Below are 25,726 nucleotides of genomic sequence, written 5' to 3'. Positions count from 1 at the left end.
TGGTCGAAATTTCCGGAGTCCTCCACTACGGCCTCCCTCATAGCCTAAGTCGCGTTGGGACGTTAAACCCCACAAACCAACCAACCAACCTTAATCATCTCTGTCAGTAAACCTGGCTTGCTCAAACACTTGAAATCTCATTTCTGCACAATGGAATCCAATAAACTGTAATCACCGCCTGGTCATATGGCCAATTTTCCTTGTTGGTTTGGCAGAGCTTTCTCTAGCGCCCGCCTATGAGAAGACGAGAAGGAAGAAGCTGCATTTGTTGACTCGCGCCTACTGCTAAACCTAGCTAAGAACAAGGCATGTCTACCGACGGTAAGCCGCTCCTGGTAATTTAAGTACCTAACAGCAATAATGGTGCGTCTTTCTTGTAACCGCTTAATTTCATTTTTGTCAACAGGGGGTAACCATGCTCCTAGGTAAGTGGATGTGCCATACTGTTCCTTTTAGGGCCTACTCACTAGCGAGACGGTTAAGCTGAATGGTCGAAAGAATCAACAACGGGTGTTTAGTAGCAGCCTTAACATGGCTAACATTGTTACCGCCTAAATACAGCTGCGTATCCACTGCTACTTATTAGCGCAGCCAACGCAAGTGCTCCGGTACCAACCCATTGATTAATTCCTACAGCAATCACAGGTGACTGCCGCTTGTCCCGGTGCTCCAGGGATTGTATACAGACCTAATCCAAACTACATGCATTTCTGTGGTGTTAGTTACGCGATAACAAATGCGATGAAGATCGCTGGCGCAGCTTGCATGCCTTATTTCACGCAAAAATATCCACAGTATGTGGATGCTGTGGGCGTTAAGGTTAACCCGTCTTGCGGGCGAAGAATCTTAATGCTTCAGTCACGGCGATTCTCTTGAGATGAATGGTGTTGTTCGGCTTTGCGGCGGTAGATGATTGGCACCCGGCGGGCGGTGTGGTCCGTTATGCGGCTGGCGTGGTCGAGAATGGGATTCGCGGTGGCTTGGAATGCTCGGTAGTCACGTCTCACACTTGCCACGTCTCAGACTTGGAGACCACATGTGCGCGAAACACAATGACGCTTTTCTAAAAAAAAAAAAAAAAGAAACGATCCGGTGGCGTGTGAGCACCGTCTGTCGGAAATAACCGCCGTCGTTCGCCAATTAATTACAACCGCAATCTCAAAGTGACTTCCTGTGCGCCTTAATTAAAAGGGCTTCATTTCGTTCGCGTAAGTACAGGTACCAAAGCGATTGAAAGAACAGCATTGGGACGCCTCAGAAAACGGCGTCCCTTTTGGAACCGTTGAAGTTTGGTAAGAACTTGCTGCGAACATGACGGATCCATGATGCATGGTGAATAAAAGGCAAATTGATTTGCACAACGGAAAGCGACGGCATCACAGACGCTTTCTAGGAGGACAGCCTTTGTCACAGCATCGGTTTGTCGGGTGAGTGCCCAAGTAGTGCGACTGGGTTGAACGTGTTGTGCAGTGTGGAGGTGAGGACTGCCGGCGATCAGAACCCGTGCTTCCTGTGCATGGGTGTCTGCTTCCTGGTCACCGCCGTCGCCGTGGTGTTCGCCGGCGTCGTTCTTCATTACGTCAGACCAAGTAAGGGAACTGGGCTAAGCGGCATCGCAGCTTTTGTAGAGCGAACGCTGTCCTCCACTACCGAGGCTGCAAATATTGAGGTTTTAAAGTCTGTGAACCTATCACAAAATATATCGAAATAGAAACACCAAAATTTATTGCCCCCGTTATTTTTTTTCTTGGGGACAGTCAGCATAAGAAAATAGCTCACATGAATCACGACGCGGGTTTTCCGCACAGTAACTAAATATTCAACAATTAATTTTTTTTTTCCTTTCGTGCCTTTGATTTCGGTTTCAAGCACCGGTCGACATTGGTGAGGCGCCTTCTAGTCAAGTGAACATACAAGTGCGATTATGCATCGGACGACGTTGGCGTCATCTTAGGCGCCTTCTAGTCACGTGAACATACAAGTGCGATATAATCGGTGTTTATTTCGTTTTGTGATTTTATGCCGCAAGCTCTACTACTCAAGGTGCAACTTCGAATATCGCCTTGCAGGGAATAAATTATCTTGAAGGGCTGAACCAGGCTAAAGGGGCGTGTTCATGTAGATTGCCGGCAAAGCATAGGGAACGGAGGCTGCGGAGGAGTGATTAATGGTGCCATCTCGGCTCACTGAAGCTGGTCGGCCGTGGCCAAACTGGTTTCGCACTGACGATGCACCACGTGGCGTTGCCGGTGTATACGACAGAAGATTTAGTAGTGTGTTGCGTGTTATTCCACAGACATAACAGACAGCGAATATTTGGTGTCTCTACTCTTTTAATCAATAACGTAGTGGGATATCCCTATCTATTAGCGAGAACTTGAGCCATCTAATTTCATCATTGCTGCATAAATGGGGCATAGGGATTCCCAATGTATTGGACAATTTACGATTATGAATGCATTGGCATATGTGAATTAAACCATGTAATTTAATCAGTACTGCATAGTGAGTTACTACCCAACTACATCAAGTAGACTAAACCACACTTAAAGCAAGCTATAAACAGGTTTCGCTCGGTAATTCGGTTTAGCCTTGTTAAAACCCTACCAAATTTGTGTACAGCATTGAAAGTGTGTAGTCGTGTTCCGGAAACATCCTCAATGACGAAAGGTACCAAAATAACTATGCCACTATTTTGTATGGAACAGCCTAGTTTAAAACCATTCTTGCTCGCTGCACAAACGAAATTTCCCAATTCTCTACCATATGTACCGTCTCTATTTGCCACACATTTCTTATTTCCCTATTTTCGTGTTATTGCATAAACTCGGTCCTCGGAGAACATGCAATTAAGAATATATAAGCGTTTTCGATCAATCTGGGCTAATGTGCTCCTTTCGCCGAACGCTCATAGGTGCAAGTGAGAACGTGCAGGGGTCCACAAAAGTTCTCTGATTACGAAACGTAACCACATGGGACTGCCGGACAGTGTAATAATGCATCCAGGGATTTAAATGTTCATTTTTAGAGTTCCTACAAAGCACTCATAAGTGCCTGGCCATTAATAAATAAGCAGCAAAAAAAATTAAACTTTTTCTTAATATTGACGTTCCCAAAGTTTTGTGGGCACCCGTACGCATCCCCGTAGAAGAAGCACAACTACTTGCTGACTTCTTGTGGGTATCGCTTAATGACAGTTATACTCTAAGTAGTTCCTTGCAGCCCTGTCAAAGCTGCGATAAGTGCAGATACATTGTTATGCTGCGTAATGTAGTGTCAGTTTAAAATGGCCATATTATCAATGAAGTAGCATGCTTTAAATTGGGAATTGCTCAAACACTGTGTCAAATCTAGCCTCAACCCATTCTCGTGTCACATGTAGTATTACTCTAGTTTTGCTTTATTTTTGGTGAGATATCAAGCACCGGAAAGATACTTTAAGCGTGATAAGAAGCATTTATTGCAGCCCTCCTTAAACCGGAATACAACCTACAAGTACCTGTAACTACCACTCAATAGCCCTCACCAGATCCTTAGAAAAAGCGTTTGAAAGTGTTATAAATATCAAACTGACATTCATACTTTTATTGCAAAGCAATACTACTTTAGCTACCACCTCAGCCCGTGCCATGCCGCGGCCGCATAGCCACGCTTGACCTTTCGCGTGACCTCGCTGCGTGACGTCATACCATCTGTGTAAAAACGGGGCCCCTTCTCACGCCGTCTCCTTGCGCGGCGCATAGCCAAGGCCGCGGCCTGTCTCCCGCTTCTCTCACCAGGTGCGCTGCGCGCTATGTGACGTCATACCATCTGCTTAAAAACTGTGCCCCATCTCACGCCGTCACCTTTCGCGGCGCATAGCCACGGCCGCGGCCTGACTCCTGCTCTTCTCGTCAAGCCCATCAGATGCGGCTTCTAGCCTATACGCTTCGGCAAGTTGCAAAGAGAACGCATCAGCGAGCTACGGAGACACAAGAAGAACGAGATGTGTGTGTCTGTGCGTGTTTACCCATGCCAAACATAGCAGAAACATAGCACAGCCAAGGGTATCACCATAGCCATACTAGCATAGGCATAACCAGAGCATTACCACAAGAGGTACAATAGCAGAACCCACGTATTGCTTCGCAATTACCAGGCTTAACCAAGGTAAGCCACAGCCAATTTTTTGCGATGACTTTTGGACTCTCATTATGGCGGATTTAAGAAAAAAACACATCTTAAACAGCCTAGAAAACATGATGCGGGAGGTTGTCTCCGCAAGCAACATTATATCGAGGTCTTTGTCGACCTGGAGAGGGCTATACGATACCAGGTAGAGGTTCGGGATCATGCGTGATCAAGCCGAACTAAGTATACGGGGCGTAACGCTCAGCTGCTTTAGTGCCTGAGACACCGTCGTGGGGGTAATTAGGAAATTTAGATCACCTAGGGCTATGTAATGGGAGACGAAACCACACAGCACACAAGCGTCTTGCTTTCCAGGTGCGTGGATACCTTGAGGGCTAATTCTCGAAGGCGTCTGTAATCCCTGCAAATTGGCTGGCTCGTTTTTCGCTAGCGTACAAAAACAAGGCGCGTAAGAACGAGCGAAGTGTGAGAGGTATATTGTGCTCCACTATGCATCCGATAAGAAGAAAATCGAGACGTTGAAGTTTGCGTGCTCTGTCAATCATTACCAGATATTCACGGCTGACCCACCTTACGTGCACCGTATGTGCGAGCTGAGCGCTTTTCTAGCCATTCCTTCACCGAAGCAAATGCTTTCGCCATTGGGAGATGTTTACTGCAGGGTTCCTAGCCTTACATTATGCTGAAGTGTCCCTTCGGTTGTGTAAGCAGTGGCGCCGTGAGCATGGGACCTGCAGTCTTCCGCCTCGTGCATTGGTGCAGTTGAGAAGCCTGGTGTATAGTACATTTCAAAATTTGCTCGGTGGGAAACTGCTTCTCATTTTGTCTGTTGTTTTTCAGAGCTCACGACGAATGACTCAACCTACGGTAAGCGCTTGAAAGAGATCCCACAAGCGACTGAGGAGTCCGTTTAGCTTTGTTTAGTATTGGGCTTTCTGCGGACGTTTTCATTGTAGATCTCATCAACAAGTATAGTCCAGAATAGGCTTCTTGCAGGCACATTAGCGGGTCTGTTCGTCGGCAACTATGTTTAAATTTTCAACTGAAAAAGTTTTACAGCAGTTGCAGGAATGAATGCGCACATTTATGCAAAGGAGTCTACATGAGAAAAAAAAATGGAAGAGCATGAGGTGGTTTCCTGCGGCTTCCCATACAGCCGGCTTTGCGCGCTTCTGCATTGCTGGAGATCTCCTACGCCGTGAGGGCGCTCTGAAGAAACGTGCATGCATATATACCCGGAAAGTAAGTATTTAAAATCTGAATGTATGAACTTTCTCTGGGAGAGACGACATTGACGTAGATATATATTATCACAACAGCCGACTTCTAGAGTCTCCTGGCTCCCAAGTGGGCCACAAAAATAGCCCTCTTTTGGAGGTCTTGTAAATCGAGCTCTGACTGTCACCCTGTCCTCCATGTGGGAGGAAATTACGTTCTTTCTGAGTTGAAATAAATCCGCGCACTGAGAGTAATAGCAAACACACGCACAGGCCCATGGAATAACGAACTGCTCGCCTTAAGAGACGAGAATGACGATGTAGGAACATTCGTGCATATGTTGGGACCTTGGATCTGTCCGCCTTTTAAACGTCTAACCTGACCTTTAACAGAACGAAGTCGACTTCCAAAGCGCAGAGCAACCCCGTCTACAATTACATCAAGGCCATCAGGTCAAGCGAAACACTGTTCTACCTGCTACACCTCTGAAACGACAAAGACAAAGATCAGCAAGCCGATGCAGCAATACACATCACAAGGCTAAACACCCAAGAGCCAGGCGGAACACAGAACGGTGACCACAACTTCTTGCATGAAGACTACAGCATATCACCTACATCAAGCTACAGTCATGGATCAATAGCCGAGACGTGACGATAACGCATTCAAATCATAGAACAGAAGACGTGTCTACTTTTATTACTTTCATCTGCAGGTACGGCAACAGCGATTCAAGTCGTGAAGGCACCCTACGGAAGAACTTAAAAAATGTTTTCAAGTTGTTGAGCGCGTCACATCCCCCGTGAAATGCTTCGAATGACGTACCATACTGAATGCCATCACGCAGCTCAGCGGAGACTCAAGTTTGAAATGACCCTCCCAGAGTTCTTGGACTTCCATAACAAAAAACCGCTTAGACCGTATAAAATGCTAGCGTCCGTGCGTGTACTCCGAAACCGCGACTGAAAAAGGCACCACGCAATCTCAGCCCTATGATCACCGTAATGCTCAGAAGCATTAAAGGAGATAAATGGTGGAGAGAGCTCATCTATCACGCAATGAACATCGAACCATGCCTACAGTGCCGTTACAGTAAGAAATGAAACTGAAGCACACGAGTGGGCGCAAGTGGACACAAGACAACACAAGAACAAGAAATAGTCTGTGTACGAGCACCCCAGTTAACAGGACACCCGAGGAAAGAGACACACACATGGGCGTTGACTGACAACTGGAAATTTTATTTCGAAGCAATACGTTTAAATAGCCAACAGGGAAAGGTGAACAAGGAACGCTGCGATAACAGCGGTGATCAATGTAGTCAAGTAAAAAAATAAGAGTACATGAGGAAACAGGACGCGATATGAGGTTAAAGCTATAAAAGCCACCAGTGTAAAAAGCCGAAAGATAGTTTTAAAGAGCCGAGGTTGCGGAATGGCAAGTAAGAACGATAAAAAATTAAAAAGCGAGATAGTAAAAATGTTTGAATGTTTTATTGTTCTTACCTGTCATTAAATAACATCAGCCCTTTACACTGCTGGCTTTTATCGCTTTTCGTCTCATATCGCGTCCTATTTTCTTATCTACACTTTCATTTTCTGGCTTGGCTACACTGATCACGGGCGTTCGCGCAGCGTTTCTTTTTGTTCCCTTTCCCTGTTGCCTATCTGAACGTACTGCTCCGAAATAAAATTTTCAGTTGTTAGTAAACGCCCGTGTGTATGTCTCTTTCCTCGTGCTTCCTTTTAACTGCGTTGCTCGTGTACAGATAAGCACTACCTACTACGCCGTCACATCGCTCTTTAGAAATAAAGCGTAGGCCTCCCCAGGACAGCCACGTGTATAGAAAACACAAACTGCATATCACAACAACGCTCCAGAACGTAGATTTAAGCAATTATCAGAGCACAACAATATCCAGAAGACAGAACTAAATCAACGCGCGCAATTTTGTAATTAAAAACATGATTTCGACCGCAACTGCTAACAAGAATGGACAGAGGCGCACCACTCAGGGCATGCATATACAGAGGCACAAACGGCAGCGTAGAAGACACAGTGACCCCACACAGAAGCGCATTATGCGACGAAAACTTCCTAAACAGAATTGAAATGAATCACATTACCAGACCGACAGGCCATGCCAGAATACAAGACCTGAGTGCCCATCAACGCCGACATGGTGCTCAACAGCCTGCCTAAAGTTCTTATTCTATTGCTTCCAAAGAACATTCTTCTCGATTTAAATAGAGTAAATTGTTCAATCTTGATACGACATTCCACACGTAAAAAAACAATGTAACTCTTGTGAAGCTTGGAGTAGCAGAAGGCCATGCAGTCTTTGATCAACAGCCTTCAAAAGCCAGCGGATGAGGTTGTGTGTGCTGGCGTGAGATGTCGGCTTAAAATCGCAAGCGACGGATAGAACCAGATCTACGCCTCCATCGCTTTTATCTCCACATGCGCTGCTCTATGAAAGATGAGTTCGCAGTTCTGCTTAAAACGTTCACCGCATTCGGCCGTACAGAATGATACACACTGTGGCGAGTTGGTAATGTGTCGTGGCAAACTTACCAGCGTGAAAGAAATACACGTGAAATAACACAAAGCATTTACGACCATACCTTTTGTTTGGTCGTTACATCATTCGCGAAGAAATCAACAGGAGGTGGGAAAGCAAAGGACCGAACAAGAGCATAGCAGGGGTAAAGTCGTACCAGTCGTACCCTCTCTGGGCGCACCACAATAACTACGTATCCTCCGCGAATGTTTGACATGACCATCGCTGAGTTTCTCCAGAGACACGGAGTGATAAAACTCGTTAGGAATGCTAACCGTTTCGTCTTGCTCTATCATTCATCGCGGTTGTCTGCAGTTCTGACTGGGGCTCAGGACGCATTCTTGCGAATAAGGAGCGCAATAGCAGTGTTTCTATAAGAACTTTAGTGAGGCGTTGTTCCCCGTGATTTTTGTCAGCAGAAGCAGAAATTAATGGCATGGGATCAAGTGGAGATTCGAAATGTGTTCAAATACAGCTGCCTGTAAAATTATGCTTTTTGCCAGCGCGGTGAACTTTGAATTCCGAAATACTTCGCTGATTGCCCAGGTGAAGACGTAGTAAATAACAAAACCCGTATGCTTACGTGTTCTCTTTCATTGGTCCTCGTTTCACGCCACGGAAATATGAAACATTCGCTGGACTCGCAGAAGGGCCCATTTGCAAGTCACCATTCGAGCTGACCGCCTGTAATGCCGAGACGGAGAAGTACCCGTTCTACCACGATCCCGACCAGAATTTGTGCCTGGTTCGGTGGCAGGTGGACCCCGGCTGCCTGGACGGTGGAAACCGCTTCACCACGGCCAGTGACTGCCGCAAGCGCTGCGTCGGCCGCGCTGACGCTGCTGCGGGAGGTGAGGACGCGCTGAGGGCTGCCTTTTGTTATCCACAGAAAGCTACACTTGCGTTGCTGTTCATGAAGTACTCGAGAAACAATTTAACGTGCAAAAACAAACACTTTATCCTACTTCTCTACGGTGCCAAAGTGTTTGTTTCGTTGGTACCTTCAAATGGTGTAAATATGCAGAAATAGCTGGCGCTGTGCATTCTCATAGTTATACGTGATTTTTATCTTTTTTATTGGCGTTAATGCCAACTCACCCAATGCAGCGTTATCTTAACAGAGGTATCTTTGAGCGCCAGTGTTGACGGCGCGTCGACGTCGCGTACAAATTGGTGGCGGGTAGTAATTGTTTTCAACCAGGAAGGCATTCACGGCAGGCATTATAAACATATGAGGGTTCTTTAGCAATCAGTTATGTGGCCTGCTAATGAAATTGGAACAGGCAGAGGCTTTTTTCTTATTTTTGTAAACCTCATTATACTTCCTTCCAGCCTGTAGGACAAGTTACATAAATTCTTGCTCTGGTTTAATATTGGAATGATGCGACCGCGGAGACCGTATGTTTCATTCATCTTGTCACGACGTGTGCCTATTATGAAGATTTTGACAGCGCCGTTGTTTCTCAGCTGTTAGTTGGCTCGATGGGCTTAGTAAGGTCTCCGCGATATGCAATTGCCTGTGCTAAAGTGAACGTTCATATTCCCTCAGCACCTAATAACTGGAGGATCGAGAATGCTAAAAGTAGGTATACTGAAAGTGTCCGAAATTTCAACAAAATACCAGTGTGTGTGTTAGATCACCGCACTTCATAAACGTTACTGTTTGCAGCGTTATATACCGTATAAGCTGAGTCACGAAGCGAACGCTTCAACACGCCATGTAAAGCTAAGATCACCGTGCCGGGCGCAGGCCACAACTGAGCATGCGCCTCAGCTCCCTCTTTTTTCGTCCTTCTTTCTGTCTTCTTGGGGTCTTCTGATTCTTCTTACTTCCCGTCTTCCTTTTCTTCACTTGTTCTTTCTTCTTGTAGCCTCGCGAATCTGCTTTTTCCCGGTCTTTTTCTTCCCTTGTGTCTGCTTCTTCTTGTCGCCTTCCGAATAGTCTCGCTTCATTTGGCCGGCTTCTGTAATAAATAGCTTTGCCATGTATGAAGCTTTCGCTTAGACACTAGGATTGATAAAGCTAAGCCATGAGCAATTTTACTATGGTGTTAATGGGCCGCATAATGTGCGAGGCTCTAGCTGTCTCGTCGTGTAAGTACGCGGCCCTATCTACTCCACCTGCTGGTTCCACGCAGAGCTGCCCCCGGAGTGCCTGGAGCCCCTCAAAGCCTCTCCTTGCATCGACGAAGAGTTGAAGGCTCGCCATTACTCGTTCTTCTTCGAGGATGGCAACTGCAGCCGCCAAACGGGCCCCAAGTGCCTCTATGGACCTAACCGGTTCACCTCCGAGGAGGAATGCCACGAGGCATGCCTTACGACAGGTAAGGCGCTTCTGCTCTCCTTGCTCGAAACATGATGCGACGAAGCTTATCCAAAACGGGTTACTGAAGGGAGTTTCCCGCATGGTAGAGCCAGAGAGAGATTTCTAAGCGTTCGAGTAAGTCTAGCCGAGCTGAAAGTGCTTATGTCATCAGTCCAGGACTTCAGCGGCTTATGATTCCTGGCTAGCCCATTCAACAAGACAATGCACATTTTCCGATTCCCAGCTGGACAGGGCAGCATTACACTGCTCCGGCGCAGCGTTGTGTATTACGGGTAATTGCATGAACTCTCTGACAGCCTCATGTTGTTGGCAAAATGTGGGCTTTCGCATCCTAGACATATCTCCCGGGGCATAGTCCAGAGCATGTTATTATGAGACTGGCATTATATTCTTTGTTTATGCGACCAGAATTGCCACCGTTTCCCGTTTAAGTTCTTGTTAAGCTGCGCATACCGTCTTCCAGGTTACTGGAAGCGCTCTAAAATGTCCTCATTGATACGGGTCATCACCTTGGTCACTCCGGCTTCTGATCTCGCTAGGCTATAGCAAGCTCGAGATATCGGCCTGCGGATTCCCAGTGACGCTGTCTCGCCCTGGGGCCCAAATTAATTGCTGTTTTCATTTGTTTTCAACGTCGACCTTGTGAGAGTTTCTAACGATCTCAGTCTTTGCTCTCAGAGTCAAACGCCATACCGCTAGTTCGGGCCATAGCCATGGCCGTGAAGAAAGACACACTGAGGCACAGTCAGCAGGCCAAGCTGTTTATTGGAAGCACCCAACACAGCGTTCTTCCTCGATGTCGTATCAGCATCAGCGCGCTCCGGCGTCGCGGCGTCGTCTCTCGGGATGCAGATGCTGTCTGCCGAGATGAGAGGGGAGGAGGAAGGGGTGCCGCCCGGTGCGCAACGGCAGTTTCTCTCACCCCCATCATTTGCCCCGAAACTTAGGGGGAAGAAGGCCGGGAGGGGAATAATGAGAGCTCCCTTTGAAAGAGCGTGAGAGAGCGTGCTCGCTTAGTCGTGCGGATGAGGGGAATGATAGTTTTCTTTCTAGCTTGCCGCTAATAACCCCCTACCCAGCAAATGTTTTGAGAATCAGTGATAATTACTAGTGGACGCCCACACATGCTGCATTCAGCGACTGCGAGAGCAACGGTGGCCTCTTCAACGCCAGGTAAGGTGCAGTTCCTCATCGATACTCTGGCCTCCTTTAGCTGTAGAAGTCGATTATCATCACCCCCCCCCCCCCTTATGTTTTCTCTGTACGTTGTCTCATCTATGTAGACAGTGTTCTTGTTTGTTTTGGTCCTTCCGTCCTGGCGGTAAATTCCATGGGGACTAGTGCATTAATGAGGAATGAATATGTGGTCTCTGATTTCTTACTTTTTTTGGCAAAACCAGTCTATTTTCACTATTGAAAATTTCTTTTCTTTTCTATCGTAACACGTTGACAAAATTCCGCGCTGTTTTGTCTGCCTTGCTCCATACTCATTGGATGGTGCTTCCTTGCTCCTTTCGTGGTCCCCATGCGCACATGTTCTGAGATATATGAAGCTCATAGCTCGAAGTCACTCAGCCATTGAGACTTCCGGCTCGGATATGTCTTATCCAATATTGGATATGTCGGCGAAATCTTGCATCTAACAAGAAATATTGATAGGTTGAAACTAGCGCCTGTCGCAGCATTTTACAAGCTAAGCAATCGGAATGCAGTGGGGTCGTTAGAAAGTCTGAAGAATACTATTCAAGCATACATTGCCGAATTCTATTCTTACTCTACTAAATAAATTCCGGAAAACCTTGCTAAAAAAACTGGGTGATCAAATATCGAAAAAAAAAACAATTTCCCCATCTTCATATTGTAATTTCTGTCCGTTGGACATACGAGCGGCATGTTTATCTAGCATTCCTAGCTGGCCCAGACATTATATCGCAATCAGATGGATGTTTGACTTTTTTAAATCTTAAGACAACGATGGCGCCTTACCTTGGCGGAATTCCGAACAGTTTTTGCGTAGCTGCGCTGAATCCACCCTCGAATTTCTAGTCATAATTTTAATGTCACAGTATCATTAAGTACCCTTTCTAACTGAATAACAGCACGGGTTGTGGTGATGTTTAAGAAAAGGGACCGCCTGCTAACGTTTGTTATCCTCCGATTTCTATTACCTGTAGGATGGGGCCTATTTAAAGGCACTGGGACACGAAGAGTAGCGGCGAAAATAGTCCGTAGACAGTCGGGTCGAACACGCGCAGCGATAGCAACGCCACTAACTGGAATTTTTCCGCATGTTCTTTCTCTTCACAATTTCCCGCGGGAATAAGACGAGTCATCCTGGTGACCTACGGCGTAAGCAAGGTGGCAGGGTCGTATAGCGCTTGACGCGCTGAATGTGAGCAGTCTCGCGTCCACGCCGGCGGAGGTCATGAGACGGCGTAAGAGGTTCCACAGCATAATTAACAGGAAAAGTGTGCTTCAAACCACGGTATGGGCCATAATATTTGGCAATAACTTTTGAGGATGGTCCAAGAGTATTGTAGGGTATCCACAGCCACACAAGAGTGCCAAAGTAGAATTCCGTTGTCGTGTGTTGGCTGTCATGGTGGGATTTATGGCGGTACTGGGTGTTAGTCGTGAGTGCGCGGGCTATGTGTCGATAGAGTTCCGCATTATTGGAGGCTTGAGAAGCAGGAGTATACTCTTATATGTCAGGTTGATCCGCTAGCATGGTGTCCATTAAAGCAGAAAGATGACGGCCGTAAAGGAGAAAAAAGAAGAGACGCCAGTAGTAGACTGTTGCAGTAATGTAAGGAAAATGTCATATTAAAGGACGAGGCCCCAATTTCAATGGTTGGAGGCAACGTACATATAGAGAAAATCGGTAAAAGTACGGTTCAAGTGCTCAGCGATGCCATTAATCTGGGGACGATAGGTGCAAGTGGTCCTATAGATAATGTTGCACGTGATAAGCAGGGCTTTCACATCACCCAAGAACAGGCGTCCTCTGTCAGCAGCTCTTGAGGTGCACCGTGGCGAAGAACGAATCGTCGAAAACAATGATTGAACTTACTTCTGATCCGTCGTAGATGTAAGGGCGGTGGTCTCAGCATACCTCGTGAGTTACACAACCACTACTATAGCACAGCGGTTGCTGGCTGCAGTGCAGGGAAGCCGTGCGCGCAAATCTATGCCGACGTGATCGAAAGGACGTGCGGACAGGGTAACGGCAGCAACTCTAAAGCAGAATGTTGAGATGGCGAGGCATGAGCGAATGTAAATGGGTACGAAGGTTTACATGCCTCAACACAGCCGGAGACGGGAGTACGTCTTGACGCCGGCGTGACTAGATTGTGGATCGGTGTGAAAACAGACAGATTTGCGAGTGTAGCTGCCGAGAAATAACGAGCAACCACTTGCGGCATCTGTGCTGTAGTTGCCGCGGTAGAGGAGGTTATCGGAATGGCAAAATGCGAAGCATAGGGACGGAGAGCACGCAATGGAGGAGCAGTCGTTGGGCTATAAAGGTAATAATGAAGGGATCCAGAGATGTTGCCACTGCTCTGACGACATGTTGATATGAAGCGATGGCGTGGAATCGCTGTAAGGGGAAGGACGCGAGACCTCAGCTGTAAGGGGGCCGCGAAAAAGGGCTTTGGCGCCTTGGTGTTTGCGGCTAGAGCGGTAGGCAATGCGGACATCATATTTCTGAAGACGAAGAGCCCATCTTTCCATTCTGCTGGACGGGTCTATCAGTGAGGAAAGCCAGCAAAGCAGATGGTGGTGCGTCGCAACCTCAAAAGGGCATCCTAGAGGTAAGGGCGGAATTTAGTAAGACCCCGAATAATTGCTGAAGACTCTTTTTCAGTGACAGAGTAACTATATTCAGCTTTCAGGAGTGTACGGTCAATATAGGCTGCCACATATTCAGCGAAGCGAGATTTGCGCTGAGTGAGCTTGGCGCTGAGACCAACACCATTGGCGTCTGTATAGACCCCTGTAGGTGCTGTTGGGTCAAAGTGACGCAAAAACGGCGGTGCCGTGAGGTTGCAGCGCAAAGTATAGAAGGCATCGTCGCGCGTTGGCGACCGCGACAGGTCGACACTGCCGGACAGACGTTCTGTCAAGAGAGCAGCGATGGGAGCGAAATTTCTAATAAAATGACGAAAGTAAGAGCACAGTCCGAGGAAGCTACGCAGACGTTTGATGGAAGTCAGTTTGGGAAAGGCTACTACAGCACGACGTTTGGCGGTGTCTGGAGATAAACCTACTTTGGAGACAATGTGGCCGTCACAAACCCCCGCCTTTACGGTCAACAGAGGCGCGGGATCCCCTTTACAGTTACATGTCGTCCCTCAATGAGGTTTGAGAGCACAGTTAAAAATTAGGCCAGTGAATCCGTGAAGTATGTGTGTCGGTGTGTCGGTGTGTGATTGAGGAATAAGCTCAAGAGAGTCCTTTTCTTTTACAAACAATTGAATATTTATAGATAGCAGTCCAAATTACACTGCATAATAATGGAATACAATAAAAGAAATAAAACGCCGTGACACGATAGTCATAAAAGATGACTCGGTAGAGGACAAGAGGAAAACCCGACAATGAACAAAACATTGCAATAAATGAAGACGATAAAGATAACAAAGTAAGTATTTCAGATATAATAAGTATGGGCAAAAGTTACACACAAAACACAGGGTAAAAGTACCAACTCAGATCAAGGTTTAAACAAAGGCGGAAACAATATGCAGTTAACTGACAGCCTGCGGCGAAAAGAATTCTCACCGCTTTTGTTAGATGAGTCGCCGAAGTCGCTGAGTTGATCGGTAGCGGCGGCCATACAAGAAGAAAAACGAGTTAATTGCGGGCTCGGTGAAAAACAATACGCTTTCCTAGAGCGGCCGCGAGAGAGGCACGGAAGTCTGAATTTTTCCAGAGCGCATTGCAGCAGGCGTGCTGCGGTCTGCCTTTTTATAAAAAGGCAGACCGCAGTCTTGACCTTGAGCATCATGCTTGAGCATGACCTTGAGAGACCGCAGACCTTGAGCATGCTCAAGACATCATTTCGCACATATTTTAATCATATGCCGGTACGATGTCTGATGCGTGGGTGATCTGCCTCCCCTGGAGCTCTCAACCATCCGTCACCAGAGTTCATGGGACCGATGGCTTGAGGTCACGTCGGGCAGCTTGGGCGGGGGTTGCGTGTTTGTGTCCATCGGTTTCTTCAGGTCATTCGGGTCTTTCGGGTCCTTCGTCTCGGTTCTGGTGAGTCTGTCTGTTCTCCTTGTCTTCAGGTCCGAGCTGGGGGCTGGGCGGTGGTAGTTGGTCAGGTCTGGGCTTGTAGGGCTGAGACGAAACTGCTCGGCGATGTCCCTGGGCCCTCGGTCTATGGTCCCTACAGATGGCGTCGATGCTCCAAGGCGAGGATGGGGATGACGTACGCCGCACCTCCAACCAAATGTTACGTGGCGGCAAGCGATGACAACAGAACAGGGGACAGAGAGAAGTTGCTCGATGGTCGTGAAATGACGTTTAATGAATATGTGCCTAGCGCGCGCGCTCCTGCCCGCGCCACTGCCCTCTTCTTCCTCCTTCGTCCGTAACATGATTATCACTATAATAGCCGACGTACTTCAAATTAGGCTTTTTACAGATTACTGTATTCTTATTCAGTAGATTACCAACAGTGAACAATTACTCCCTAACTCCAGCTTTAATATCATTCAAGTGTGGTGCGAGTGGTACATGCATCAAAGATGCATAAAAAGAAAAATGGTCTTCATGAAAATAACAACCAAGTGCGTCAGAAATTCATTTCAGTACTGTCTTCCGTCGCAACCCCTAATCAAGGTCCGTTAATATACATACCTGGAAGCACTACAGCTATAATGGCTTCCACAAGATTCTAACAATATGCATTCCCTTTTCAAACGCTTTTCCTTCTACGACACAAAACTAAAACACGTTCCGCCGATTCTAAACTTAGCGATGCAGAATTCACTTCCTCCGGCCTGACATTTCATGCGGCTGTGTTAGCGACTACGATTAAAGCTTTGCGCACACTCGCGTTCCTTGAAAGGCTGCCTTCAATAGCTCGATCTAGCAGTATCATTCAAGCAGGCCGTAATAAACCTAACAAACCAAAAATGCACATGTTTGAAACAGGAGTCGGGCAGTTCAGCACGCCACTATCTTTGCTCTTTAGTGCCACACGTCGTAGAGCTTCGCTTTTATGAAAAACCTTTGGAAATACATTGTCGGCGTCGAGTTCTGAGATAGCCCTTTTTTCAACAGGTTCCATATTGTGAGGCTCTATACGTTACAAACTTTTGATGGAATTCAAGTGCCTAATCACGGTCTATGCCAGTTCTGATAACGCAAAAATATCACCAAAGTGCATGTTTGCGGCATACCTCAAAAACGTTTTACATGTGAGAGTTGTTCATTGGTACGCGCGCTGTGGAGACATGCCTATTTGGCCTCCCCAGGAATACAAGCACATAGCGCACCTCGTTTTCTTTGCTTTCGTAAGCACTCAAACGCACACAATACAAAAGTGCCTACCGTCGGCGTTAATTGCCTGATCTCTTCGTTAATTAGTCACTTGTAAGGAAATGCGAGCCAAAATAGTCAAATAGGTGATTTTTAATGACGCACTGGACATTCTTCCGTCCATGTTAACAAGGAGAGTTTCGGTGGACAAAGCTTTTCAACATACAAATCACTTAATTGGAGCATATGGGCTAGAAATGACACTGGTTATAGATAGATTAAAGATACTGGCAAACTAGGTCGCTAGGCCACGACGCCTTTCCCAAGATGCGGGTCGATTTCCCCCGACCGCTCTCCTTTCGTCCCCGAAATACAGGCATAGCCTTATGATCTAGGTGGCAAAGGATAGGGCTATCACGTTCAATAACTTTCACGTTTTAGACTTATTACGCGCTTTCCTGGCGAGGACGAAATCACCAATCGCGTCACTTTCCCGGAAAGTATAATATGAGCAGTATAGGTGCTGTAGTGAAGAGAAACGGCCAACCTGCAACAGCGTATACCCTTCGGCCTCGCCTGACAAAGAACGTGTAACTCACTGTAATACTTGAAAACAATACTCGAAATCGCCAGCAGCTACGTTTTGCAGGCGAGACGCAGAGGTGTCCGTGTGTTGTGCGTTGTCAGTGCTCGTTAAAGATTCCCAGGTGTCGAAATTACGCTGTAGGCCTCCACTACGGCTGCTCTTTCTCTCATTCCATTTTCACTCCCACCTTTCTCATTTGCCTTACTGCGCGGGTCAAGCGTCCACATAAAAAAGGTAGTAGCAGATACTGCGCCTTTCCTGTGCTGTGAACCAATTTACTTATTTTTTGTCAAAATACCAAATACTGCTACCGTAGGCGCAACGCTGACAGCCTTAACATTTTTCCTGCAAAGTTTCTACCTGCATCCTCATGAAACTTTAAAAAATAATGCATGCCTACCTAACCTTCAGCAATATTGTTGCAAGACTTTCTTTGTACTATAAAATGTTTCACAATTTTCCTTATAGTTGTCCTATTCAGCCTGCTCATCGTTCTTCAGCCCGCACAAGCCACCATCAGGCCGTTTACACTCCACCTGCTTGCACCGTCACCCATCTTCACTCCTTCTTTGTTCAAACAACTCGTGACTGGAACAATCTTCCCACAAGTGCCATCCTTCATACAAGCCCGGACCATTTCAAGAAAGCCATAGACACATTGTTTTATTAACACCAGGTTGTTTGCCCACCCCTCATGTAAAGCCCTCACCCAAGGGCCCTTGAGGTATCCGAAATAAATAAATAAACAGCAGAGCAGTAGTAGATAGTGAAGTGCGGCGTTGTATGCGCAATCACGTCAGTGAGCCGTTCAGTGAGAGCAGTAGCTTAATATTCTATGAGGCCAGCACCCTACAAGCTTTAGAATCTTCCGACTCTAAAGGTTGGATCTAAAAAGGAACTGAAGATTGGACCCAGAAAGGTTGCGGGCTTACGTTTTTTCGAAACAGAGGCATTGCTTATCCATGTATTCGCATTGTAGCATCATATATATATATGTATATATATATATATATATATATATATATATATATATATATATATATATATATATATATATATATATATATATATATATATATTGTAAGATGGGGGTTCATTGAGGTACTCGGACAGGGCAGATCAGCGGCGAATACACTGACAGCGAAAACAGATCCAACACGCGCAGCGATCACGAGGCCACTGACTAGAATGAATCTTCTTCGTGCACTTCTTCCTCTTCGCAATTACCCGCGGGACGAAAAGGAGACATCCTGGCGACTTATGACGTGAGCAAGACGGCAGGGTCGTAATAGAACAAATCGCTCCAAAGTGCAGGAAGCTACTTCTGACGCTGTGGCAGATGGAAGTGCGGCGGTTTCTGCATACTTCGTCAGATGATCAACGCCTACGATAGCCCAGCGGTTGCCGGCCGCAGTGTAGGGAAGCGGCCCGTACAAATCAATGCCGAAGCGATCTAAAGGGCGTGGTAGGCAGAGTAACGGCAGCAACTCTCCAGCAGAACGTTTAGGAGATGGCTTGCGACATTGACAGCAGAGGCATGAGCGAACGTACTTGAGTACGAAGGTGTATATGCCCCGAGAGTAGTAACGCAGCCGGAGATGAGTGTATGTCTGAAGACGCCCGCGTGACTGGATCGTGGGTCAGCGTGAAAATAGTCACAGATTTGCGAACATAGCTGCCGGGGAATAACTAGCGACCACTTGCGGCCATCTGCGCAGTAGTTGCGGCGGTAGAGGTAGTTATCACGAATGGCGAAGTGGGGAGCATGGCGGCGGAGAGCACGTGATAGAGAAGGAGCTTTAGGATTGGAGATAAAATTGAGGAGAGAATTTATCCAAGGATCTTGTCGCTGTGCTGATGGCATGTCATTGATGTGAAGCGATGGCGGAGAATCGTCGGAATAGGAAAGGCTCGCGACCTCATCTGTAAGGGGGCAGCGGGAAAGTGCATCGGCGTCGTGATGCTGGCGGCCGGAGCGGTAAACAAGGCGGATATCATATTTCTGAAGGCGAAGAGCCCATGTTGCCAGTCTTCCGGACGGATATTTCAGTGAGGAAAGCCAACAAAGCGCATGGTGGCCCGTCACTACCTCAAAAGGGCGACCATAGAGGTAAGGGCGTAACTTAGTAAGAGCCCAAATAATCGCTAGGCACTTTTTTTCAGTAATGGAGTAATTGGATTCAGCCTTCGTGAGTGTACGGCTAGCATAGGCGACCACGTATTCAGTATGACCTGCTTTGCGCTGAGCGAGTACAACGCCGAGACCAATACCACCGGCGTCTGTGTGGACCTCGGTAAGCGCTGTAGGGTTGAAGTGACGTGATACAGGCGGTGCCGTGAGGACGTGGCGTAAAGCATTGAAAACATCGTTGTACGTTGGCGACCACTACGAAAGGTCGAAACTGACGGACAGTAGTTCTCTCAAGGGAGCAGCATTGGAAGCATAAGTTTTAATAAAGCGGCGAAAGTAAGAGCACAGCCCGAGGAAGCTACGTAGATCTTTGATGGAAGTCGGTTTGGGAAAGGCTGCTACGGCACGAAGTTTGGCAGGATCTGGAGATACACCTTCTTTGGAGACAACGTGGACGAGAATGGTGAGCTGGCGTGCGGCAAAACGACATTTTTTCAACTTCAGCTGCAGTCCGGCATCAGGTAGGTAGGTTAAAACATGCTTCAGAAGGTATAGGTGTGTGTCAAAGTCGGGAGAAAAGACGACAATGTCGTCGAGGTAGCAGGGGCATGTCTTTCACTTTAGGCCACGTAAAATGGTGTCCATGATCCGCTCAAGTGTTGCCGGAGCATTACAAAGGCCAAACGGCATAACTGTAAATTCGTAAAAGCAGTCGGGAGTTACACAGGTAGTATTGGGCCGATCAGCCGCTTCCAGGGGAATTTGCCAGTACCCGGAACGTAAATCTAAGGAAGAAAAGAGCTGGGCGCCTTGCAAACAATCGAGAGCGTCGTCGATGCGCGGAAGAGGGTAGACATCCTTGCGCGTAATCTTATTAAGGCGGCGATAATCGACACAGAAGCGAATAGAACCATCTTTCTTTTTTACGAGGACAACAGGTGAGGCCCAAGGGCTGCTTGAGGGTTGTATCATGCCGTTTTAGAGCATTAGGTCGACTTGCTCTTCAATAGCCTGGCGTTCGGTTGTAGACACACGATAGGGGCGCTGTCGCAGTGGTGCGTGGGTGCCGATGTCGATGCGATGAGTGACTGTAGAAGTTTGACCTAAAGAACTTTGATGAGAGTCGAAGGAGGAGCGAAACTAATGTAGTAGGTTCAAAAGCTAGAGTGTGCTACGCTGGAGGAAGATCGGCGTCGATGTAACGGGGGAACAAGTCTGTAGGGAGAGGAGCGGGCGCAGGTGAAGGGGGGCTGAGCGCAGTCACGGCAGAGTGTGGCGCGTCGTCAGGTTCCTTAGATATCAAAATAGATGTGATTGGTTGGATACTGCCGAGGCATTCAGCATTGGGCAAAGCAGTAGGGGAGTTAAATCGGTTAGAGGCCCATAACATGGAAAGACCAGCGGAAATAACGAGCACAGCCTAGGACAATGCAGCGCAGGAAAACATGGGCTGGTGTAAAGAAAACGATGTTATCGCTAACCGAAGCACAAGCGACACGAACAAGCACGGAGGAGCAGGGAGGAAAGTCAATATCTTCGGCGACAAGGGCTTTACCACAGGAATTGGATGGATCAGCGTCTGGCAAGGCGTCGGGCAAATTTGAGAACCCTACTTCAGCGCGAGCACAATCGATAAAAGCAGCGTTACGCGACAGGAAATTCCAGCCTAAAATTACAGCATGTGCGCAACTTAGCAGCACGACGAGCTCAACCGTATATAGGCAATTCTGGATCATTACTCGAGCTGTACAGGCTGCTAAAGGCTTGATATGCTGAGCGCTGGCCGTTCGCAACGAAAGTACCGCAATTGGCGTTTTCACTTTCTTTAAAGAGCTACATAGTTTTTCGTCTATTACCGAAATCACAGCACCAGTGTCAATTAGAGCCATGGCAGCAACACCCTCGACGAAAACTTCAATAAGGTTGGCTGGCGACAGATGAGGACTTGGGAAGTTCGACGAGGTTGCAGTTCTCGCCTCAGAAACTGCGGCCTCTAGTTTTCCTCAAGTGTAGCGTTCTGTCGACGTCGCATCAGAGAGATAGAGCGACATCGCGGCGAAGGTGAACGGCGGTCGGACATGTTAAGCGGTCTGGGGAGAAATGACGGCTGGCTGGAGGCTCAGTAGGCGCGAAATGCTGTGGCGTCGAAGACCACCCAGAACCATGATTAGGTGGTGCTGACACATGAGAAACGGTTTCTTCAATAACAGGAAATATGTCCAGCCAGCCCGCAAGTGTGACAAATTGGCTGGTTATTTGTTGTGCGCCAATGATTGCGTGGTCTTGGAGCCGGTCGAGTAAACTGCGCAGGTTCTCGAGCAGTACCAGGAGGCGGCTGAACGTAGGCAGATTGCGGTGGAGCATATGTAGGTAGTAGTCGGGCAGCAACAGCCGCATATGTCAACAGGGCTGCGACGGGCATGGATGGAAGGAAGAGATTCAGCTGCCTATTTTTGAATAATCTTGCGCAAACTGGGAGCTAGGTGTGATGGCAGGACATAAGGGAGAGCTGTCGAGCAACTTCTTCCCGAATGAAGCTCTTGATTTGTGGCAGGAGTGCAGAATGTTCACCTGCATCTGTCAGGCGAGCAAGCGACTCAGAGTGCAGGGTGTTCGCGCGAGTTATGGCCCTTTGTTTGCCCAGTTCATCTCAACTTTGTCACAATGTGACAACTTCCGCAATGTTGCGGATATCTTGAGCTGTCAGCATCATCTGAAAGGCGTCGTCATCGATGCCTTGCAGAATGTGCTTGATCTTGTCGGCCTCTGACATCTGTGCGTTCACGCGCTTGCACAAGTCGACGACGTCCTCGGTGTAACTTGTAACATTCCCGCCAACCTGCTGAGAACGCGCATGCTAGCGCTGTTCAGCGCGAAGTTTCCTCACAGCCGGACGGCCGAAAACTTCAGAGAAGCTGGCTTTGAACACGGACCATGCTGAAATGTCTGCTCCATGGTTCTGAAACCATAGATTTGCTACACCGGTGAGATAGAACATCACGTCGCTTAGCTTAGTTTCCACGTCCCATTTGTTATAAGCGCTCACTCGCTCATAGGATGTGAGCCAGTCCTCGACGTCATGGTCGTCAGTGCTGCTGAAGATGGCGGGGTCTCGCTGGTGGAGGGAGCTGGGAAAGATGATGGGCGAGCCAACTTGTACGGCTTGGTTGTTGCTGTCTTCAGGCATCGCAGGAGGTAGTACCGCGCGGCTACGGAGTTCCAGGGCGAGAGGATAGATCTTAACCGGCAGCTCCACCTAATGTAAGATGGGGGTTTATTAAGGTACTCGGACAGGGCCGATCAGCGGCGAACACAGCGACAGCGAACACAGTCAGGTTCACCTCGTGCGGCAATCACGATGCAACTGATTGGAATGTTCCTCGCGCACTTCTTTCTCTTCACAATATAAATATATATATTTCTGAGTGTGATTATGTATATGTGTGTGTTTTTCTATCCTCGAGCATGAAAATTCATTTTTTTATCTTTAACTCATGCTTACCTTGGTGATGTTGCTCGATTGTCAATCTATTGGGGCACTTCGTTGCTGAATTTTGTGGTTTTTTCCCTTGTTTGTCTTTGTTTTTTATTATTTATACAGATATTGCCCCACAGCGCCCGAAGGCCTTATAGCACGGCGATTACAACATGAAGAAAAAAAGACCTCTTCATAACGCAGCACAGTTGCGCTTCTATCAGTCAATTTCGTGCTGGTTTAACAAAGAACTTTGCGTAAGTGCCAGTCCGTGCCTAATATTCAAGATTTTTATGACTCTGGTCAGTACACCGGGAAACATAGTGAGGTTCTTTCAGATAGTTGCTTCTATTATCGCCAGTTATTCCTCAAAAAATAGTGAACGCAGTAGTTTGTCCCTTAATTCGGCGGGAGTAAAGTAGTTTCCATCTGACATCACGTTTAGTGGCACGTACACTGTCCCTCCTGCCGAAATTTCCCAAGAAAAACCTGGCTACGTGGTTCTCAGTTGTTCAATGGAGTCAACAAGTGACTTGTTCTTGTTTGAATCGCCCCATAATGCACAGTCGAGGTTCTTTTGCACGGCTAAGGGATTCAAATAAACTCTAATTAAGGAAGAAGTGCCATATTGCATATTTTGTTCTTCCGCTTACCGGTCCTGCTACGATGCTGCACATAAAAAATGTCTTCACCATTAGGCTTTAAGAGTAATAGACTTCATAAGAACACGACAGTGGCTTGACTTCTTACGTGTCGTTCAACCACTTCATGGTGTTCGAGTGACAAGAAAACAATGTGTCACGGAAAATTTTTGTTGTCGGAGACACTTATAAGAGTTAGAACCAGCAACTGAGCCAAGCGACTACAAAGATGCCAAGCCACAATGTCGCATTGATACAGGATATACTCATACCCCTTAGTGGCTGTACAAGACGGGCCTCACAACATCGCTGCATTGTTCCATATGCGCTGTGGGCGGGGATATAGAACATAATTATGTTCTGTTCAGGGTACAGTGTGGAAAAGTGTTATCACTTCCCTCAAGAAAAAAGGGAGTCCCCCATTCCCTGAAAGTTCACTTTAGGACGTTGTCTTATAGAAAGGGGTTTCTCGCATTCTCTTAATTTTTCTGCAGGGCTCAGGTAGGGATTCCAGGTGGTAACAAGCAGGCGTAACTATCAACTATTACGTGTGATTGTGTATATGACTTGTGAACACTAATAATTAGGTGGTGCCAATCCCATGTGTAGCCCAGTCGAAAAAAATCACAGAACTGTGACAAAAATATGACAAAATATCAATAGTTCTGTCGTAAACGTCAGAATTTTCTGCAGTGTTTTCGTACTTTTGTATAGGTGTGCAGTTCTTTCTGTTGTACTTTTCTATAGACTGTAGTTGTTTAGTACTTTTGTGTCGTTACTGCAGAAATTTCTGTTGTCACAACAGAAAAACCGAACAGAAGTTATGTTGTGACAACAGAGAATCTTCTGTATTTTTTTTTTCGGCTGGGAGCCAGGACCAGTCTCAATCTCTGCCTGCAGGACAAACACTGGCATGTTTAGATCTGCCACGAGTAACCATTACAACAGAGTCATTTACCATCTAAAGCTAAACAAGCTGTAATATAAATTCTTGCATCTGATACAGCATACGTAACCGCAGAAAGAATCATTTGCAAGCTTGGCTCACGCTCGAGCCACAACTACAGCAAGAGATCTCCGGCTGCCTCTTACGTCAGTCTTGCAGAGGGGAAGACATGACCAGGCTTTATCTGTCTAGGCGGCATTTCCCTGTCCTGAGAAATCTACGTTACGATCGAAGTTCCAAACTGTAAAACTCTGCTTCGAAATGAATTGACTAGTTGTTTCGCCTATCCATCTAGACTACATCTACTCCTGTGTTTCGATCGCAGGGGAGCCTGCCTGCCGTGTGCCCCGCTTCCAGGGCATGTGCCCGCTCGACCAGAAGCGGTTCGCATTCTACTACGACCGTACCCTGGCGGCCTGCGTGGCGTGGCGTACAGCCTGCCTGGCAGGCCCCAACCGCCATGCCTCGCTCGCCGCCTGCTCGGAGACGTGCCAGCGAAACATGCTCGAAAAGCTGCTGGCTGGCCTCTGACAACGTCCTTGTATGAATTTGAGTTAAATGCCAAAAAACACGCAAGATGCAGACAAATTTGAGCATGCTGCTATGCGCAACTAAGTGTCATTCTTGGTGCTGGCATCCCAGATGCACCACCCTCGGCTAGAGCGCGGTGTGGCTCGCTAATAGATTGCTTCAGGTAAAAAGGTGGCACTGAATTCGTCGATAACATTTAATACTTCTCTGTTACTTTTTCTGCTAAACAACCACATCACAGCAGAACACGATTGAAAAGAACCGCAGCAACGATTTTATATGGGTAAAGAATTTGACAGAATTGACATATATACTGTCACTTTTTACTATCTCGTGCTTAAAGCGTAAGCTGGTAATATTCGCGTCAGACACAATATTAGGAACGTGTTTTGTAATCTCCACATAACTGACTGATATACAACGTTTGAGGCTATATAGAAGGATACAAAATAAGTAGCAGTTGCTAAGGACGAGGGTACTGGGCTTGTGTTAAAAATCGCTGCGCAGTGAGCAGAATTACTTTTTAATAATTGGCTGCATAAAATAAACCGTGGGGATTGAAATTTTCGCGCTTTTATTCTGGTATGATGACTAGCGTTTTATTTCATTATCCAGAAAAAGCACTTTCTGCGAACTACTTTGTCAATGGAGGTTGCATGTGGCGGTTTTTATCTTGATTTGTATCAGAC

The 25,726-nt window shown here is 47.0% G+C and overlaps 1 protein-coding gene across 1 annotated transcript; it reads left to right on the top strand.

Annotated features, from left to right (window-relative positions):
- Positions 1-1,516: 1,516 nt before the first annotated feature.
- On the top strand, positions 1,517-25,037 carry LOC146192366 (papilin-like). The gene is made up of 4 exons (XM_084600456.1): positions 1,517-1,589; positions 8,557-8,760; positions 10,048-10,233; positions 24,832-25,037. The coding sequence occupies exons 1-4, from the start codon at positions 1,517-1,519 to the stop codon at positions 25,035-25,037; spliced, it is 669 nt and encodes a 222-aa protein (XP_084456582.1).
- The last annotated feature ends 689 nt before the right edge of the window (positions 25,038-25,726 follow it).

Source organism: Amblyomma maculatum, chromosome 4 (genome assembly GCF_055883805.1).
Source record: "Amblyomma maculatum isolate TAMU_Amacu chromosome 4, ASM5588380v1, whole genome shotgun sequence".
In the NCBI taxonomy this organism is placed as follows: Eukaryota; Metazoa; Arthropoda; class Arachnida; order Ixodida; family Ixodidae; genus Amblyomma; species Amblyomma maculatum.
This window is presented reverse-complemented; position numbering and strand designations above follow the sequence as displayed.

What these genes read in the sequence shown, in the direction of transcription:
- LOC146192366 (XM_084600456.1), top strand. Translation starts at nt 1,517, where the DNA reads ATGGGTGTCTGCTTCCTGGTCACCGCCGTCGCCGTGGTGTTCGCCGGC. An exon ending in TCTTCATTACGTCAGACCAA is followed by an intron (nt 1,590 to 8,556) that starts GTAAGGGAACTG and finishes CTGGACTCGCAG; the next exon opens with AAGGGCCCATTTGCAAGTCA. An exon ending in CGCTGACGCTGCTGCGGGAG is followed by an intron (nt 8,761 to 10,047) that starts GTGAGGACGCGC and finishes GGTTCCACGCAG; the next exon opens with AGCTGCCCCCGGAGTGCCTG.